Here is a 16,954-nt window from a genome sequence, read left to right as displayed (position 1 = left end):
TTTGACTAACAATGTAGTAGTGGTGTAATGACGTGCCAGAACACAAGGGGCGCTATAAATAAAAATACGGAAAACTACGATGAAGAACGCCGAGCCTGGTGTTGTGATCCAAGTTGGCGACACCGATGTTTGTACCGTTACCTTTCCTCTTTGATCGGATTTGCGTCATCTGATTGTTTTCAGCATGGAAAATGTGGGAGAGAACCGCAAGCGCAAAATGAAGTTTGAAGTGATGGAGTTGGCAGTGTTAGTGGAAGAAGCAAACAAGCACATTGGTGAGTTGCAGGAAAGAAATCTAAATATAAACAGAAGAAACGCAATATGGGAGACAATCTGTAAGAAAGTCAATGCTGTGGGTAAAACAAGTAGAACCCCAGATGAGGTTAAGAAAAGATGGCAAGATATCCGAAGAAGAACAAAAGAAAAAATGGCTAAGAATAAATCGGCTGCTAATAAAACAGTCGGGGGATCGGCAGCGCAAGACATACCTCTCTCTGCGATTTTGGAACAGTTACAAATGACCTTCTGCGATGAGAACATTGAAATTGAAGAATTTGACATCCTTGAACCAAAAACTGAACCCAAAGGTAGGCCCACGTCAATATTTTGTGCTGCACATATTTTTGTTGTTGCACACAAATGTTAATTTTGTGCAGTCACTTCTTAAAGTGACAGAGGGTAGATTTTTTTTCCTTTTTTAAATTCCATGAGATTCTTCTAAACAACAATTCTGTTTTATCAGTGACTCCATTAGAAGCTCCAGAATCAGCGCCGCAATCAAGTCAACCAAAAGCACCAACAGACATCTCTGCAGAGCCTCAGAAGAATTCATCTTATGAGGACATAGACAAGGAGATGCTCCAGCTGCAGAAAAATCAGTCTGCAGCCCTTCAACATGGCTTACAATCCATTGTAAAAGAGGTCCGAGTCGTGTCATCTGTTATGCGTGCATCCCGACGGGACACGCAGGCCATCGTTGCGCATACCAGGCAACTGGTCAGCGCCGTATCCGACCTCACGACTGCCATCAGTGTCCTGACAAGAGTGATAGAAGAAGGCGTACGGGCAGTAGGAACTCAGAGGACATTCTCTTCAAGTGGCCCCTCGACTGAACTATCGGGAAATGAAGAGGGACGGGGTGGAGAAGAAGGAGGTGAAAGCGAAATACTCCCGTGTGAACCTCAGCGTAATCTGCGGAAACGGAAAGCTTTGATGGATGAAACAGTTTCGACGAAAAGGACATGAATGCATCGCAATTATTCATATTGTGTCTGGATAAATTTAGTGCTGAAGAATATTTCCATATTGTTTCATGGAAAAGTGATCAAATCATAAATTTATTTGTATTGTTGTAATCTGTTATTGCTTTACTGATTTATGTTATGTCACACTTGTACTTTTGAATTTTGTGTACATTGTGAATTTTTAAAAAACTGCAAGTCGCAGTGTTTGGTTAGTTACTGCAGTAACTCAAAGATAAATACACTGTCATATTAATTCATGAGTTATTTGTCTTTATTTTAGCCCAAGTATAACCTATTAGACCAATACCCCCCCAAAAAAATACATGCGAAGAGGGTGTTGGAAAAATAATCCCTCTCTATCCAAATCTGTTGGATATTGTATTGAAACTTGCCTGTGAATAAAACATAGGTTATCCTAAAAAATCAGGGATTATTGGACTTAAACCAGGAGCCCCACCTTTCCGTGCCCCCTCCTTCAGGGCTTAGCCCTCTCAGCTGACTTGGCTTTGGAAAAGAGTTTTAAAAAGTGTATTAGAAGCTCTCACACAACAAACCACAAGAAGTGCGTTTGTTATGGCGTTTTTGACATTATTAATATTTCTACCTGGAGCTTGTTGATGGATGGCCACCTTTGTGCTGTTCTGACGCACATGAGGACTCGCATCACGAGAGCTCTCCATTTGGATTTGTTCTTTCAACTTTTCTAATGGGTTCGCTAACAAAACAGCAGCGGACCAAAGATGTCGGATCTCACTCGAGTAGTCGTTGACTCGGACGCTTCGGACATTTACAAGGTGAGAAAGGTCAACCGTGATGGTGACGCTGATTGCGTTGACAAGATAATTGCTATAATTGTTATTTGCTTAACCTTTTCTTGGTGCTATTTACCTCTGATATAAATTGTCGATTTTTCCTATCATTCTTTGTCCAGAGTGTGTTCTGCAATCCTGCCTTTGAGTTGGAAGGAGAGCGAGAAGAGCATGTGGAGGGATTTGGAATGACCTCAGTGACCCCTGAGCCCATCAAACCACCAACTAGTAGCTTTGCAAGTAAAAAAAATATATATATCCAGAGGATTTCTGCATGCAAAATTTTATCCAAGAATAGATTCTTTCAAATGTCTTGCCACAATCCCGAGAAAGGTGTTTGTGTGTAAATATTCAGGTCGAGGCTGGGGTCTCTTTGTGGTGTGTGTTCTACCTTTGCGGGGTGCAGGTTGTGGCTGGGGGAAGGTAGTGGTCTCTGTCGCTGCCCTGCTCCTGGTTGTGGCTCTCGGCCTGACACTGGCCCTCATCCTCACACGTGAGTGTCTGTTTAGCAAATTACAAACGTATTGTAATACAATAATTTTTGTTTTTACATTCTGTTATGAATGAAGAGATGAAAGGTCAGGAGGTTGAGGAGCAACTGTTGTCCACCAGCCCTCCGGACCTGTTGAGTGCAGGAGGTGGGGACTTACCTTCAATTCCTGCAAACAGAAGCCAGCTGGACAATGTGCCAGTACTCCACCCTGCCAGCATCCCTACGACTGAAACACGTAGGACACAAATATGTTCATCTCGTCAAAGCTGATGCTTTTTTGGTTACAGAGCAGACAGCTTTCCTTCCTTTCAGGATGTGGTGGATTTTTGACGGATTCCGAAGGTTTTTTCAACTCACCAAACTACCCGGGCTCCTATCCCCCCAACACCTTGTGTGTGTGGGTCATCCAAGTCACGGCCCCTCAATTAATTCAGATCCATGTGACCTTTTTGAGTGTTGAGGGTCCCTCTCCCTGTTTGTTTGACTGGCTGGAGGTACAGGAGCATCTAGAAGACAGCTCTGTGGTCACAAGGTTAGTGGACCATCATAGTTAACACAAGTATACAATCCAGTTTTACACTAATAGAATTCACATACTGTTTATTTTTATGCTTGTTATGCTTTGTCACCAGCAGGTCAGCCCTAATACTAATAAACATTCGATATTGGTGTGTTGGGTAAACGTGAAAACAAAAACAAAAAATAATATTAAAAAAAAAAAAAAAATCTGTAGTTTTAAGTTATAATATCGTCATTTACCACTAGAGGGCATACATGGCTTAGTTACACTAACACAGGGTTTTATACTGCCCAATGCTACATTTGCAATGGAATGGCAAACATAGTAACTCCATAATTTTAAGTGAGTAGATTTCTGTGAAAAAAAAATTTTTTTGAATATGCCGCCAATAAAACTTGTGTTCTGTGTATTAAATAAATGTTGGGGCTGTATGTGTTCCTCCTGTAGGTTTTGTGGCGCAGTGGCGCCACCAACAGTCAACACAAACAGCAGCACAGTATGGGTGACCTTCCATTCTGATGGCAGCATTGCAGGCCATGGATTTTCAGCTCAGTACAAGGCCTTGCTGCCTGGACACAGTCAGTGGTTTGTGTGCATGGATGACAAACTAAAGGAAAATCCTTTCATTTGTTACCTGCCCGTATGCAACATGCTCATGTGCCATATCTATCCATGTAATGTGTGATGTGCTTGTTTCTCAGAAAGTTGTTCCAGAGACGAGTTCATGTGCGACGGTGGCCGCTGTCTGCTGCCTGTGTCGGTGTGCGACGGCCATCCAAATTGCCATGACCAAAAAGACGAGGCTAACTGCAGCCGTAAACACAGCGGTGAGAGAATGGGATCTCATTCATCGAAGTAAAACTGACATCCCACAAATTCCTTAATTATCTCATTTTTGCTGTTTCTTTACAGAATGCGGCGGGCAGAAAATGGGGCCACACGGCTTCCTGGCAAGTCCAAACCACCCAAGGCCATACCCTCAGCAGCAGGTACATTTATAACAATTTTGCACTGGTTACCACACCATAAACATACCGTTCCATCTCCTTAGTTTTGCGTATGGCACATCTCCGTTGAGGAAGGTCACGTCATCACGCTGCACTTCCGAAACTTCAGCCTGGAGACTCAGGATGTGTGTGACTTTGATTATGTAGAGGTGCATGACAGCAGCAACACTGATGCTGGAAGAGTTCTGGGAAGGTAAGACATATTGTGGTTTTAATATTGGAATATATTAGTAAGTTTTCAATTCAGTAATTATATGATGTACCACTAGAGGGAGCCAGATCCCCACACATTGTATTAGCATCATTTTGAGTACAAGGATGCTAATGTTGGACCTAAGACAATTTGTTGGTCCGCCATTTCTCTTTTAGTTCATCTCTAAAATGTTTTTTTCTGTGTCAGGTTTTGTGGCACCACCCTCCCACCTGACCTGACCTCATCCGGCCAGCACATGACTGTGCTGTTTGTGGCTGACGAGGGAGTGGCTGACAGCGGCTTTAACGCAACCTATCAGTCCATATCGCTGCTGGATAGTGAGTTGTACCTCTTACAATAAGACATATTGTCACAAAAGTTATTTTTTTATATACAATGCATAACTGGATAAAATTAAATTTACAGATGAACTCAATTTGATCTCGAAACTTCACGGCACATGCCAAACTCTTCTACATTGCAAAATTCACAATAGTTATTTGCTCAATTAATTGACAAAATAAATTTGTGACTTGCTTGTTAAAGGGACATGCGGTCCGAAGCAGTTTGCCTGCAGTAGCGGCGAGTGTCTTCACTCGCGATGGTTGTGCGATGGCTGGAACGACTGCCCTGATGGAGCAGATGAACGAGATTGCAGCAACTCCACTTATCCTCCCTTCAGTGAGTAAATGCAATCAATCTGTTATTTCCATGGCGACTGTCAAGAAAATAATTGTAAATGTTCCTGTCACCAAAAATATGGGTCTTGACCTTTTTGTAGTGTTTTGAGTAGAGGTTTGTCTGTACTTAACTGGATTATGCTATTTTCTTGATGTCACCAGCTTCTCCGTGTGAGTCAATCGAGGTGGAGATGTGTCAGGGTCTTAGCTACAACCTCACCTCATTTCCCAACATCTGGCTCTCCATCGCCGATCAGCGAGAAGCTACCACTCTTCTGCGACAGTACAGGGTAGAATACATTTTGTCAAATTAGGATCCACCTTGGACACACACATGAGTTAAGACATCTGCATTTCTTTCCTCTGATCTTGCCAAAGGTTCTGATGGAGCTTGCCTGCTTCGAGCCATTGCGCAAACTGGTTTGCGGGATGTTCTTGCCACAGTGCAACCCTCATGGAGGCGTCCTGCAGCCCTGCCGCTCTGTCTGCTCCTCGGCCGAGCAGCAGTGCAGCCAAGCCTTGGATCTTTTCTCCTTTAGCTGGCCCTTCAACTGCCACCTCCTGCCCGACACACAGGACCCCTTTGAGTGCTCGGTGCCTTGATCACTACAAAAGTAAAGCACTAAAAGCAATATGAGTGAGTTAAAGTCCTTTCGGAAAAGGTTCAAAAGTTAGATGATCCAAATTCCTCTAAAATAATAAATATATCGGCTGGTCTCTCAACTGCAAGACTATTTCCTTTATTGCCTTGTCAAGGTACAAGGAATTAAAAACGACCGGAAGCAAATTTTTCCAAGTGATCTTTAATGCATTTGTCCTTGAACATACCACGTTCTGACATAATATAATATGTTCAATCTTAAACAGTACAGGTTTGATTCTGAGTGAGGTAAAAACGTGATAAATGTAATAATAAATATCTGGGACTCACGGACTTCACATATTGTCTTGTTAGCTGCAAATAATTTATGGAAACTCATGTAATCAATTCATTGAGTCAATCAGAAGATGTGTAACAAGTCAAAACGGTTTTATCATAGCAAATTGGCTTACTTCATTTAAAGGAACTCTGTGAGAACAAGTAAAAATTGTGCAGAAAAAGTTGAAGCTTGACTGCACATGATTAAATATGAACTCTGAGGCATATGATGATTGTGCTTCACTGCAGATGTGATGGGACAAGAAGTTTTAGTGACTGGTCTAAGGCAATGGCGGTCAGGCCCCATACGCGGTGCTTCCCGTTACGAAACACCGGCATCGTGTAGCTGTACCTGTCCCCTCTGCGGAAGTGTGTGTACCCACGGTTTTGTGGGTTGCACAAATGGGACAAAGACAACGTAAAAATCTCCTCTACCTGAGAACCAAAGAGAAAGAGAATGGCTTGAATGTTGCTATCATTAGAAGTCCGGCTTAAATTATAAGATAGTTCTTTACCTCTGCAGGATTTGGTTGGAAGGACAACTCCTCAAGCGGGCCTATGTTAGCAAGCACAGGAGCCACCATCATCCCTGACTAAATAAAGGCCAAATGACAAGTATAAGTTCAAGTCACATGACTTAGTATCATCGTAAAGTGTGTGCACGGAGAATTAAGTGTTTCCTAACCCGGGCCGTTTACATCAGTGTTGGGGGGAAAAAAAGCTTCAAATTTGCTTCATGAAGCAGTTGTATTTTTTGAATCCTCTAGAGGGCACTCTCTGAATTTCATTTTCCCATCACATGCAAAAAATAATAGAGTGAAAGAAAGTCTTACCCTGTCCCTGAGTGGCTTGAGGACACCCCAAACACTTTCTGTTGGCACGTGAATGCCAAGCTCTTCCCGGGCCTCCCTCAGCGCAGTGACCACCACATCACCGTCTGATGGATCACTCTTTCCTCCAGCAAAGCTACACCAGATGTGGAAATGAGGACTCAACAAAATGTGCAGAATATTTACCACATGCCGCTACTAACCTGACATCCCCCCTGTGCCCCTTCAACGTGCTGGAGCGCAGCGTGAAGAGAAATGCTGGTTCTCCCTCTACACTGCAGAGCAACGCCAAAATGGACGCCCATACTCCTTGACTCTTTCCTTGGCTCTGAGTTTTATTGCCCTTCTCCACATTATACATCTTCAAATTGGGCGCCAGGTTCCGGCGACACCTGTTTTCATTTTCTGGAGTAAGACACTCACTCCAGACTCCATGAATTGCTCTGGTTTGGTGAGAAGAGAGGCTATAGGCTTGTGCTCTTGTGCGGACATTTTCTAACCATTGCAAAGAGCTGACAGTCTTCTGTCTGGAGCAAAAATGGCCATAGTTTGTTGTATTCTTTAAATTGTGCAAAGGATGGCAAATATCTTGAAATCTTCTCCGAGGTAGACGGCAAGCTGCGTTTGATAAACTGTCCTGAACGTTCACAGCTTGCTTTGAAGGAGACTTAGCAGGATCTGTGGATTTTAGGTTTTGTAACGAGGCCTCTTGACTTAGTTTGCTGTCACATTGTGAGTTAAAAAGAGAATACTTTGTCGGACAGGCTCCTGCCTCTGTAGAGAGTGACGAATGTGTGCGTCTTCCAAAAATGCCTTCATGTCTCCATTCATTCAAATACCATCCAGCGCGGGTACAGATGGACTCATTCAGTCGCAGATGTGACCTTAACGGACATGAGCTGACCACCAGCTGTGACCCCCGAAACATTCTATAAAAAGAAGTTAAAACACGTATTGGTTAGTAAAGATGAAGTCATAACATAAAAATGTGATTTGTTGAAGTCCACTCAATACAACTATTAATTTAAACATGGTGATCAGAAGTTCTTTACCTCCCAGAATACTTACTGTACTTTTTTAACTTTTACTTCAGTAAAACTTAACAATCATGAGTCATTTCAGCACAAGTAACTTAGCTTCAATTTTAAGTATGGAGTGAGTACTTTTACTATTTTGATTTTCACGGCTGAGCAAACTACGGCAAGTCTAAGAATCGTATAAAAGACGAATGAACGTCTAGCGACTTGTAAGCAATTGCAACCCGAACAGGTAGGTTGAACTCTCCGGCTACTAGCAGCTTCGTGGTTGCCTTTTACACAACCAGAAAATAAATGCAATTCGTGCATTTAGTGTGGAGTTGTCCACGTGCATGTCTGTGGATGAATTACTAGCCAATCACGCTAGTACGATTGCTGATATAAATAAATGTAATGTTTACTAATCTGGCGTCCGCGTTCACGTCAACTAGCTGAATAATGCATTAGCATAATGCGAATTTGTAGTTACGAAACGTAAGGTTACATGGTTACTATAAGCTACGTAAGGTTGGACCGTGGAAAATAACCATACGCTTGCACAAAGTAGAATTTATTTAGATGAAACTCACCTTGAAAGTTGAATCCACGGCGTCTACACAGCTGCCATTAGTTGTGATGCGCAACGTAGCTTCAAGATCGTCACTGTTGCCATCATTGCGCAGTCATGACGCAAAACTATTTTTACAATATAATGAAGTTGGGAAGAGAATGGAAAAATAACGTTCAGGGATGGATAATAAAATGAAAACAACTTTTTCCACAAAGATGTAAGAAATTTATTAAAAGAATGAATGGCTAACCAACGTGTCGATGAAGCCGCCATGTTGGAAAGGGCAGCATTCCAATCAAAGTCAATGCATTTGCATTGATATTAAGTCATAACTTCCTTATTTCTTAACCGATTTCCATGAGTTGATTTTTAGTGTCAACACCAAAACGTGCATTCAACACAATACAATTAATTAATTACACTAATTACACTAAAATAAGGAATATTGTACCCAGATTAACATGTAGTTCTTCACTTTAACAATTGAACGTAAGAAAAAAATTCAGGTGACCACTTCTAAAGCGAAACTCCCAAGAGCAGGTTTTACCAGTTTCACCCCAAGTCGAACCTGCTGTAGTTTCTAAATAGCATGTGAATCACACAACTTGGAATTTTAAACCTTACACACACACTGTGTTTTTCCTCCCTCTTAGGTTTCTTCTCGTTTCTAACCTTGGAAAGGAAACTTTGCGCTTCCATCACAGCACCTCATGGCCTCAGCCTGGTCTGCAGAGGAGACTTTTGTCTGCTCAGTATGCCTGGAGACCCTAAAAGATCCAGCAACTTTACCTTGTGGACATTCTTATTGTTTGGCTTGCATCCAGAATCACTGGGACATTGGGAACAGCAGGGGCCAATACACCTGCCCCCAATGCAGGCAGATCTTCAAGCCTCGACCTACCCTGGCAAAGAGCACACTCCTCGTGGAAGCTATGGAGAAACTTAGGACCACCAATCTCAAGCAAAATCCCTCTGCGGCGGTTTCTTCTGCTCCACCGTCAGAACCTACCTACCTGGAAGTTCTTCCAGATGTCGGACCACAGCAGCTGCGTATCTATCCTCAGCTTCCCACTGTGGCCGCCAGACCCTGCCCCCAACATAACCAGCCATTGGATCTGTTTTGCTGTCATGACAGGGAATGTGTGTGTGTGGTCTGTTGTCAGCATGGACACAAAGGGCATCGTGTGGTCAAACCTGAAGAAGAGAGGCAGAAGAGACAAGTATGAGCAAACTGAAGACATTCAAAAAATACCGGCTGCATGGCATTTGATGTAATTTTTGCACTTTTTTTTTAGGAAGAGCTCTCTCAGATGCAGGCGGAGGTGGCAAGGCGTGCCAAGGAGACAGAGAAAATGCTAAAAGAACTCCCGAATGTCGCCCGTCAACAGAAGGTATGTTCATTATAATGTATATATTTTAGGACATATTTACTATCCTTAGTTTGCTCTTTCTGTTGTCAATTGGTGTATTGCTTCACATGGCTGACTTGTATGGAAGACCAAAATTGCCAAAATCACCTTAAACATGCACATGAATAGCATATGAAATTGTTAAAAAAAAAATTGCATCTCATCTTCCCTCTATTGGTTCAGGCTTTGGTCCAGGTTCTACAGCAAGAGAGACTGGATTTATTTTCCGATCTTGCCAATGTCATCACTCTCACCGGCACTCAATTCAATGAGCTTCTCGGCACCCATGAGCGATCTTCAGGCAGCAAAATTGAGAGCCACATTCACAGACTTGAGCAGGAGATGGTACAACTTCACTGGAAGGGGGAGGAGCTTAGTAGACTGGCAGACATGCAAGACCATACCGGCTTCTTAAAGGTAGTAGTTTCAAGCGGCATGGTCTTCAATGATATTTTGCAGAGTGTAACGATTTTCCTTCTTTAGAATTTCCTCACAATGGAGATGGCAGATTCAACAGTTGGCACACAAGAATCAATTCTGTCCAAAGAGGAAGCGGTGGTGGCAGATGTTCGCTCGGTTTTAAAGGAGCTACAAGAGTCTGTTAAGGAGCTCTGCAAATCTAGTCTTGCTAAACTTGTCACTTTAGGTCAGTGGTTTTCCACCTTACCTCCTGTCATGGTGTGCTTGATATTAAGTGGACTCTTATCTCCGTAGTGAATGAGGACCCTGTGACCTCAAGAACGGAAGGAGCCACAGCACTCAATATTATTCCAGTCAATGGCTTTTCATCTCTACAAAGCACAGGTGGTGTAAACTACTCACCCAAATTTCTCTCAAGATTACACGATAAACCATTTTGTTTTTTATTCCTGTAGTTTACGAGACACTTAATCCTGCACCTTTACCTTTGCCACGACCCCAAGGTATGTGATATTGACTATATGACCAGCAAGACATGAATCATGTCATCTTATTGCAGCGCTCAGCACATGCTAAATATTGAGATTGTTGAGTTATGTTTCTGGCTTTTATCTATTTATTGATGTTCTGATTGATTTGTGATGTATTTAATCAATTCAGTGTCTGCCAATGAAGCTTCAGCACCACCTCCACCACTCCATCAGGCTCAAGGTGACTAACAACGCTTTGACATCCTTTTCAAAACATTCACCCTCTCCTTTCTGTTTTTGCCTTCAGCACCTTCTGTTACAACATTAGGGCTTGTAAGTCCAGAACCAATGAGTAGGAAAGAAATGCTGAAATGTGAGTCCGTTCTTTCCAGGAATAAGAGAGAGAATATATACGGCAAAGAAATGGTTCTAATGTCTGAATTAAAAATGTACCTTCTAGTTCGCTTTGAGCCCACGATGGACCCCAACACAGTGTATCGGCACATACACTTGTCGGATGGCGGTCGTAAGGCCACACTGCGGACAGAGAACCAGTATCCAGCGTACCACCCGGATCGCTTCCTCTACTGGCGACAGCTTCTCTGCAGCGAGCCACTTGGAGGTAGCCCATGCTACTGGGAGGTGAAGTGGACTGGCCCAAAGGTGATCCTTTGCAAAAAGAAAATAATTCCTCTATTCACATTTTCATTCAGATGTGCAGAAAAAAAAATGTTACAGCATTTTTTGTTTTAGCAAGTCTGAGCAGGTCCTGATTTTTTTTCCCCCTTCCTAATAAATAGCTGTTCTGTAATTTTTGCACTACACACAATTACTTTTTGCAGGATTTTTTTTTTAATTGGATGTTCACTTCTTTACCATCCAGATTACCATTGGAGTGGCATACAAAGACATGGATCGCCGGTCTTCTGATGACAAAAGCCGTTTGGGCCACAATCCCCATTCCTGGAGCTTGTATTGGTCTGGGACCGGTTTCTCCTTCTGGCACAATAACCAGGAAAAACCTCTGGGTTCACCTAAAGGCAGACAGATTGGAACCTATCTGGACCAGCATGCGGGCATTTTGGCTTTTTACCGTATCGTCAACGACGAGGCTCACCTCATCCACAGACATGTGACCCAGTTCAGTGGTCCACTGTACCCAGGGTTCCGCTTCTGGACTGGAGCTGGTGCTACTGTAAAAATCTGCCAGTTGGATTGAAATCTAAATGTAATCACTGCATTAATATAACTGTAACTTAGTTGTATTTGCAAGATGATCCCCCCCCACCACTATTGTGTCCTAATTATTAACACAAATGAACATTAAAAAAATCTATTCATCACATACATGTTTGATTTTATTATTTTAATTCTGATCTCTCTAAATTATATATTTCATATATAAATGAAAAAGTACAAGAAATATGAATGTCAAAAAACAATAATTGTAATTTTTTTAAAATTAATTAATCATTTCCTCTACTGACCCTTAACACCAGCAATCAGTTTGATCTGAATCCATACTGAGCTTGATATTCAAAGCAAGAGATCTGACCTACAATTTTAAACAAAGACTTTATGTATGTCATGAAGAAGAGAACAGACAAAAGGTGGAACAGGGGGGAGAGTTTTGGATGACATTTAAATAGCTGTGAATCCTGACACTGCAAACATTCTGACCCTGACATTCAGACAACCTTCCTCACTGCAGACATCATGCAAGGTGAGACCAGTTAAATTGGATCGGATTTGATTCCCATTAAAGGAGATAAACTTTTTTTTTTTTTTACCAAGATATTATTTGTGCCTAATGTGACTCTTTGTCTTCCAGCTGCTGTATTCTTTTGTCTTCTGGGGTTGGTTAGTTGTAAGAATCCTTTTTCCTGGGGTGGCCCCTCAGCATCCCCTGAAGATGACAGTCCCAACCAAGAAGAAGGTCAGATTCTATAAAAATTCTGAAAACTCCTCTTAAAATTTCTGATTATTTTTGTGCATGTGTTCAGCATGTGTGACAGACCAGGCGACATGCGGCTGCTGCCTGATGCAGCAAAAAATACACAGGATGAAGATGTATTTTAACACCAGCCTCAGCGAGCTGGAGAACGAGTTGGCCAGGACGAAAAACACACTCAACAATATCCGAGGTCAGAAAAGTGAACAACATCAACTTCCGCAATGCTTACTCATTTTTCCAACATGTCTCCTTGCAGCGAGCCGCAGTGCCTTCTCCGTGGCTCTAACAAACAGTCACACTTTGACCTGCTACGGGCCCTTCCGTGACGACAAGCTCATCACCTACCAACATGTTTTCATCAACTTGGGCCAGGGCTACAATGCAGCCACAGGGGTCTTCACCGCACCTCGTGATGGCGTATACAGCCTCGCCTTGACCGTCTACAGCGACGCCGGTTCCCCCGGTAACAGCCTGGCGGCCTGCGCCAATATGCAAGTCAACGGTCAAGTGGTGGCAGGCCCAAAAGAGAAAAATAAGCAAGATCAAGAAGATAGTGCTTCTATTGTTCTAGCCATCCACTTGACGGCCGGGGACAAGGTGGCTGTTAATCTTCCCATTGGCTGCTTCCTTTGTGATGACAAAAGTCACTACAACACTTTTACTGGCTTTCTTCTGTATGCTACTGACTGACCTGTATATTTACAAATATTTCAATAACAGTCATGATGAAAAGTTTGAGTGTCATTTTTAACCGAATGTGTTGTTTTTATTGTGTGTCACAACATGATGGTAGCCCTCAAGGTTATAAAGGTTAAACCACATTCATACAATGCAGCTTTATTTACATTGCGCGTTCTTACAGCTGTTGCTGTAAGACATTTAAAAATAAAACAAAGTACAGAAATAAGAGAGCTAACTAAGTTCACTAAAAGAACAGAGTGGAAGAAAAAATGTCATAAAATTGATTTTAAAAAATCTTTAGAAGAATTCAATCATAGGCATTATTGGAAAAAAAAAAGCTGAGTTTTTACATTGACATAAATTAATTTATTAAATAAATAAATTGATAAATAAATGAATTTTCTATGTAAAGCGGCTTTGAGTGTTTGGAAAAGCGCTATATAAAACCGATCTATTATTATTATTATTGTAAAACAAGTAAAATTCATACAAACACACTCGTGATATTTGAGCTAGGAATAAAAAGATCACATGCAGCTCAGGATGTACACCAATTAATTGTGTATTTAATGATAAAATAAAGGCTTTGAATGAGTTGCAATGACAATTTCTGTGTGTGTGTTGTAAATATTCATGACACTTAGTCAGTGGTTTAAACGAAAATATCTCTGTCCTGCCCTGATAACCAAACCTGTGCCTGAACAACTAACACAAAAGCCACAAAAAATCATGACATCATGATGCAGGCTACTTACAGTACATGATACTTAAACATGTAACATATATGTGATTGCAGCCACTTCAGCATGAGAATTAGATGCACGAAATGATGGCGTGACATCTGAGCTGCTGTTGATAAGATCAATGGCACAGTTCTTTTTTTTTTTTGCTTTCAGACCTATTTTTTGGGGGGGCCACCAATGTCCCTGTAGGGTTAAATAACAATATTCTATATGTCAGTTCTGGTGTAGGGTGGGATCCAAAGGTCTAATATAACCCTTTCAGGTGAATGTAAAGGAAAAGTATAGTGAAGAAGTGGAGCATCACTTTTGTATTTGATCCCGTGTGACATTCTGTACCATGAAGAGGTGGTGCTTGTTTTGCTCATCCCTAGAAAGGAGACGGTCACCTGAATGTCTTGCCACAAAACTCTTCCAGGCCAGACCAAGAGTCAGTTTCAAAGAAAAGCTTTCAAAAAAATAAGAGGACGATCAACAACAGTAAGTTTACTCTGTATCTATTCACATTATAGGATATTAAATAAATTATAGAATAATAATGTTTATGTATTGCTCTGTTGACATAAAGGCAGGTGGTGATAGGTTGATCTAAATTTATCACACACATTGCAAATTGAGTGTGGTTGTAACAAAAAGGAAAGATTATTGGAAGAAATAAATTATTTAAAAGATTTAAACAATGTTAAACATACCATATCCAGAAATGGCAAATTGTGTTAAATGTCCAGCCTCATCTTGATTATATTCACCTTCTACCATTAATTAGAATCTAATTCTTATACACAGTATAGACTACACAACAAACTGATGAATAACTAGTTTTGAAATCAGAGACTAGTAAAAAAATGTTCAAATATTTTAAAAAGATTGCTAGCAATAGCTCTATTTTTTGAAGTGAAGACAATTTGTCTTTGTGGGCCACATAAAATGATGTGGCAGGCCATGCTTTGGCCCCCGGGCCTTGAGTTTGACACCTATGAATTAGATGATGTCATTTCAGATGGTTGTATTTCGACCTCTAATCATGTTGGGGGCGCTGTTTCTCCACGGCTGTGTGGCTGACCAGTCAGTCAACCAGATGCTGAAAGAGATTGCTGGTACTCACACACACTCTTTTTGTGTACACTCAATCATGGCTCATTCAGTGATGTTGAAATTGATGCTTTGATTTAAAAAAAAAATAAAATAAAATTCCCAGTCAACTTGCAGGAAACCGTGACATGTGACAAATGGGACTGCGACTGCGCTTTCAATCATCAGCGTGGCTGCTGTTGTGCAGCCAATGACATGTTTCAAATAGAAGATGACACTTTTAAGAGGATGACCTCCTTGTGGGATGACATCAATATGTTGAAGAATAAAGTGGACACTTTAAGCAGTAAGCCAAAACTGCTGTTTTGGTGATCTGATTATAATGCAGAAGCTTACAAATTTCTCTTTCTTTTCCTAAGATGGCATCAAGGTCGCCTTCAAAGCTAATATGGACTCATCACTTCTCATCACTTCTTCTAATAGCTGCTTTGGGCCTTTCAATACCAATGCACCAATACCTTACACTAGGGTCACTTTAAATGATGGCAATGGATATAACCCCTCTTTAGGTAGGATTTTTTTTGTCTTTTTAATTTCCAGTTTGTTTGCTTTGCTTTTTCTAAGTCTTTTTCCTGCAGGTGTCTTCAATGTACCACAGGATGGAGTTTATGTCTTCTCCTACACAGTCTACTCATCTGTGGAACTGAACCAACGACTCTACCACAAAGTAAACAAAGATCCTATCACTGAAAGAATTTCTTTGGTTGACTGAAACTATTGTTTTCTTGTTTTTGATAGGTCAGGATGATGAAGAATGGGGAGGTGATGACAAGCACTTGGGAGGACAATCAAGAGGATGGGGAAGACAGCGGCACACAGGTAATTAGTGAAATTGATCCAAGATGAGAAAACAACTATGAATAATTGAATGTGTGTGTTTTTTAGACTATCACAGTGGACATGCAGAAAGGCGATCAGGTGTATATGGAGCTGAAATCCGACAGAAAAATCTGTAAACATTTGGAGCTTAATACCTTTTCTGGTTATATTCTCTATGCCTCTGTATGAGATTATTTATGAGCTCAGTTTGAAGAAAAAAAATGAGTTAGCTCTTTAAGACAACGTGACATAGTCTACATTGTATTTTTGTTTGCAATGCATGTTTAACTTTTTGTATAATAAATAAACACACCACATCTGACTTTTGTGGGTCTGTGTCTGCATGTGTAAATAAAAATAATTCATAGATAAGAATCCCAAACCAATATAAAGTCTGTTCTGAACTCTGTAAATACATTTCAAACACATTGAATAAAACATATAAATAGACATACTGCAATTCTAGTTGAAGGCTTGCAACATTTTGTAATCCAGCTTTCCCCCACATTCCAATTACATGCATGTTAGATTCACTGAAGACAGTGAACTTCCTAAATGTGAATGGTCGTCTGTCTCTACAGCTCTGTGATTGACGTGGTCAATCCAGGGTTCACTCCAATTGTAACCTTAAGTCAACGAGACTTCTTACTTACTCTGTTTTGGCAGCAGAAAGCTGTGCAAAGACATCCCTGCAATGGAATGTAAGTCTAGCACACACACTTTGGAGCACAGCTAGAGAACCATGACTGCCTGTTTTCCGTCTCTCAATTCGTCCGGAGGCTTTGTAGAAACCTGAAACAACAATGATCATTTGAGTCAGGTGTGTTGCAACGAGGAGCCATGGAAAGAGGCGGGATTATTTTTTTCTATAAGAACAGAAAATAGGAGTCCGTTTTGATAATGATCTCATCCAGCCACTCAGAATGATGAGGGATGCGGTGAAAGTATTTGGAGAATTCCCGCGGCGTGGCTGCTGCCTGGAAGCAGCTCTACCCAAATAAGGCCAGGCTTTTGAACTGTGCTGATGGAGTGGGAAGTGTTAGCAGGGAGCTGCAAAAGGCCATGCCCTTTTTAGGATGAACTTTTC

At 41.3% G+C, this 16,954-nt stretch overlaps 6 protein-coding genes and 1 long non-coding RNA gene across 9 annotated transcripts; 5 read left to right on the top strand and 2 right to left on the bottom strand.

The window, feature by feature from the left end:
* The first annotated feature begins 65 nt into the window (after positions 1-65).
* LOC148395345 (uncharacterized) lies at positions 66-1,497 on the top strand. The gene is made up of 2 exons (XM_088380353.1): positions 66-587; positions 743-1,497. The coding sequence occupies exons 1-2, from the start codon at positions 185-187 to the stop codon at positions 1,243-1,245; spliced, it is 906 nt and encodes a 301-aa protein (XP_088236479.1). The 5' UTR covers positions 66-184; the 3' UTR covers positions 1,246-1,497.
* A 265-nt stretch (positions 1,498-1,762) lies between these two features.
* On the top strand, positions 1,763-5,881 carry mfrp (membrane frizzled-related protein). The gene is made up of 13 exons (XM_088380344.1): positions 1,763-2,038; positions 2,176-2,293; positions 2,409-2,546; positions 2,623-2,781; positions 2,859-3,078; positions 3,514-3,644; positions 3,768-3,893; positions 3,979-4,055; positions 4,118-4,266; positions 4,474-4,604; positions 4,813-4,947; positions 5,109-5,236; positions 5,325-5,881. The coding sequence occupies exons 1-13, from the start codon at positions 1,985-1,987 to the stop codon at positions 5,547-5,549; spliced, it is 1,791 nt and encodes a 596-aa protein (XP_088236470.1). The 5' UTR covers positions 1,763-1,984; the 3' UTR covers positions 5,550-5,881.
* On the bottom strand, positions 5,734-8,545 carry nudt8 (nudix hydrolase 8). Of its 3 annotated transcripts, none has more exons than XM_088380350.1 (5): positions 8,302-8,545; positions 6,899-7,624; positions 6,699-6,831; positions 6,381-6,458; positions 5,734-6,300 (listed from the first exon to the last, which is right to left on the bottom strand). In XM_088380350.1, the coding sequence occupies exons 2-5, from the start codon at positions 7,621-7,623 to the stop codon at positions 6,106-6,108; spliced, it is 1,131 nt and encodes a 376-aa protein (XP_088236476.1). In that variant the 5' UTR covers position 7,624; positions 8,302-8,545; the 3' UTR covers positions 5,734-6,105. The 3 variants fall into 3 exon arrangements, with proteins under 3 accessions (XP_088236476.1, XP_088236477.1, XP_088236478.1); XM_088380351.1 differs by lacking the exon at positions 8,302-8,545 and adding an exon at positions 7,764-8,241; XM_088380352.1 differs by lacking the exon at positions 8,302-8,545 and having other exon boundaries at positions 6,899-7,373; positions 7,448-7,595.
* On the top strand, positions 7,860-11,926 carry ftr86 (finTRIM family, member 86). The gene is made up of 11 exons (XM_088380343.1): positions 7,860-7,964; positions 8,936-9,502; positions 9,578-9,673; positions 9,875-10,108; positions 10,175-10,337; positions 10,406-10,495; positions 10,567-10,614; positions 10,772-10,822; positions 10,889-10,954; positions 11,042-11,244; positions 11,465-11,926. Exons 2-11 carry the CDS (start codon positions 8,993-8,995, stop codon positions 11,798-11,800), a joined length of 1,797 nt encoding a protein of 598 aa, XP_088236469.1. The 5' UTR covers positions 7,860-7,964; positions 8,936-8,992; the 3' UTR covers positions 11,801-11,926.
* On the bottom strand, positions 11,805-16,849 carry LOC148395339 (uncharacterized). Its single transcript, XR_015859358.1, has 2 exons — positions 16,521-16,849; positions 11,805-12,487 (listed from the first exon to the last, which is right to left on the bottom strand). It is a non-coding gene; the product is annotated as an uncharacterized LOC148395339 (long non-coding RNA).
* Positions 12,053-13,286, top strand: cbln20 (cerebellin 20). Its single transcript, XM_088380360.1, has 2 exons — positions 12,053-12,725; positions 12,792-13,286. Exons 1-2 carry the CDS (start codon positions 12,575-12,577, stop codon positions 13,223-13,225), a joined length of 585 nt encoding a protein of 194 aa, XP_088236486.1. The 5' UTR covers positions 12,053-12,574; the 3' UTR covers positions 13,226-13,286.
* cbln18 (cerebellin 18) lies at positions 14,957-16,130 on the top strand. The gene is made up of 6 exons (XM_088380357.1): positions 14,957-15,053; positions 15,155-15,334; positions 15,408-15,557; positions 15,627-15,715; positions 15,787-15,867; positions 15,934-16,130. Exons 1-6 carry the CDS (start codon positions 14,957-14,959, stop codon positions 16,054-16,056), a joined length of 720 nt encoding a protein of 239 aa, XP_088236483.1. The 3' UTR covers positions 16,057-16,130.
* Positions 16,850-16,954: the final 105 nt, after the last annotated feature.

Source organism: Syngnathus floridae, chromosome 7, assembly GCF_059516105.1.
Source record: "Syngnathus floridae isolate MCC-2025c chromosome 7, RoL_Sflo_1.0, whole genome shotgun sequence".
NCBI classification, from domain to species: Eukaryota; Metazoa; Chordata; class Actinopteri; order Syngnathiformes; family Syngnathidae; genus Syngnathus; species Syngnathus floridae.
The sequence above is the reverse complement of the archived record's forward strand: the minus strand, read 5'-3'. Positions and strand labels throughout refer to the sequence as shown.

Bases quoted from the DNA above. Each gene is read 5' to 3' on its own strand.
- LOC148395345 (XM_088380353.1), top strand. From the start codon at position 185: ATGGAAAATGTGGGAGAGAACCGCAAGCGCAAAATGAAGTTTGAAGTG. The intron at 588-742 runs GTAGGCCCACGT...CTGTTTTATCAG, and splicing joins ACCAAAAACTGAACCCAAAG to TGACTCCATTAGAAGCTCCA.
- mfrp (XM_088380344.1), top strand. From the start codon at position 1,985: ATGTCGGATCTCACTCGAGTAGTCGTTGACTCGGACGCTTCGGACATT. The intron at 3,079-3,513 runs GTTAGTGGACCA...TTCCTCCTGTAG, and splicing joins GACAGCTCTGTGGTCACAAG to GTTTTGTGGCGCAGTGGCGC. The intron at 5,237-5,324 runs GTAGAATACATT...ATCTTGCCAAAG, and splicing joins CTCTTCTGCGACAGTACAGG to GTTCTGATGGAGCTTGCCTG.
- nudt8 (XM_088380350.1), bottom strand. From the start codon at position 7,623: ATGTTTCGGGGGTCACAGCTGGTGGTCAGCTCATGTCCGTTAAGGTCA. The intron at 6,459-6,698 runs GTAAGACTTTCT...GCCTTTATTTAG, and splicing joins TCAAGCCACTCAGGGACAGG to TCAGGGATGATGGTGGCTCC. The intron at 6,301-6,380 runs GTAAAGAACTAT...TTTGGTTCTCAG, and splicing joins TCCAACCAAATCCTGCAGAG to GTAGAGGAGATTTTTACGTT.
- ftr86 (XM_088380343.1), top strand. From the start codon at position 8,993: ATGGCCTCAGCCTGGTCTGCAGAGGAGACTTTTGTCTGCTCAGTATGC. The intron at 10,109-10,174 runs GTAGTAGTTTCA...TTCCTTCTTTAG, and splicing joins ACCATACCGGCTTCTTAAAG to AATTTCCTCACAATGGAGAT. The intron at 10,955-11,041 runs GTGAGTCCGTTC...TGTACCTTCTAG, and splicing joins TAGGAAAGAAATGCTGAAAT to TTCGCTTTGAGCCCACGATG.
- cbln20 (XM_088380360.1), top strand. From the start codon at position 12,575: ATGTGTTCAGCATGTGTGACAGACCAGGCGACATGCGGCTGCTGCCTG. The intron at 12,726-12,791 runs GTCAGAAAAGTG...GTCTCCTTGCAG, and splicing joins CACACTCAACAATATCCGAG to CGAGCCGCAGTGCCTTCTCC.
- cbln18 (XM_088380357.1), top strand. From the start codon at position 14,957: ATGGTTGTATTTCGACCTCTAATCATGTTGGGGGCGCTGTTTCTCCAC. The intron at 15,335-15,407 runs GTAAGCCAAAAC...TCTTTTCCTAAG, and splicing joins TAAAGTGGACACTTTAAGCA to ATGGCATCAAGGTCGCCTTC. The intron at 15,868-15,933 runs GTAATTAGTGAA...TGTGTTTTTTAG, and splicing joins GGGAAGACAGCGGCACACAG to ACTATCACAGTGGACATGCA.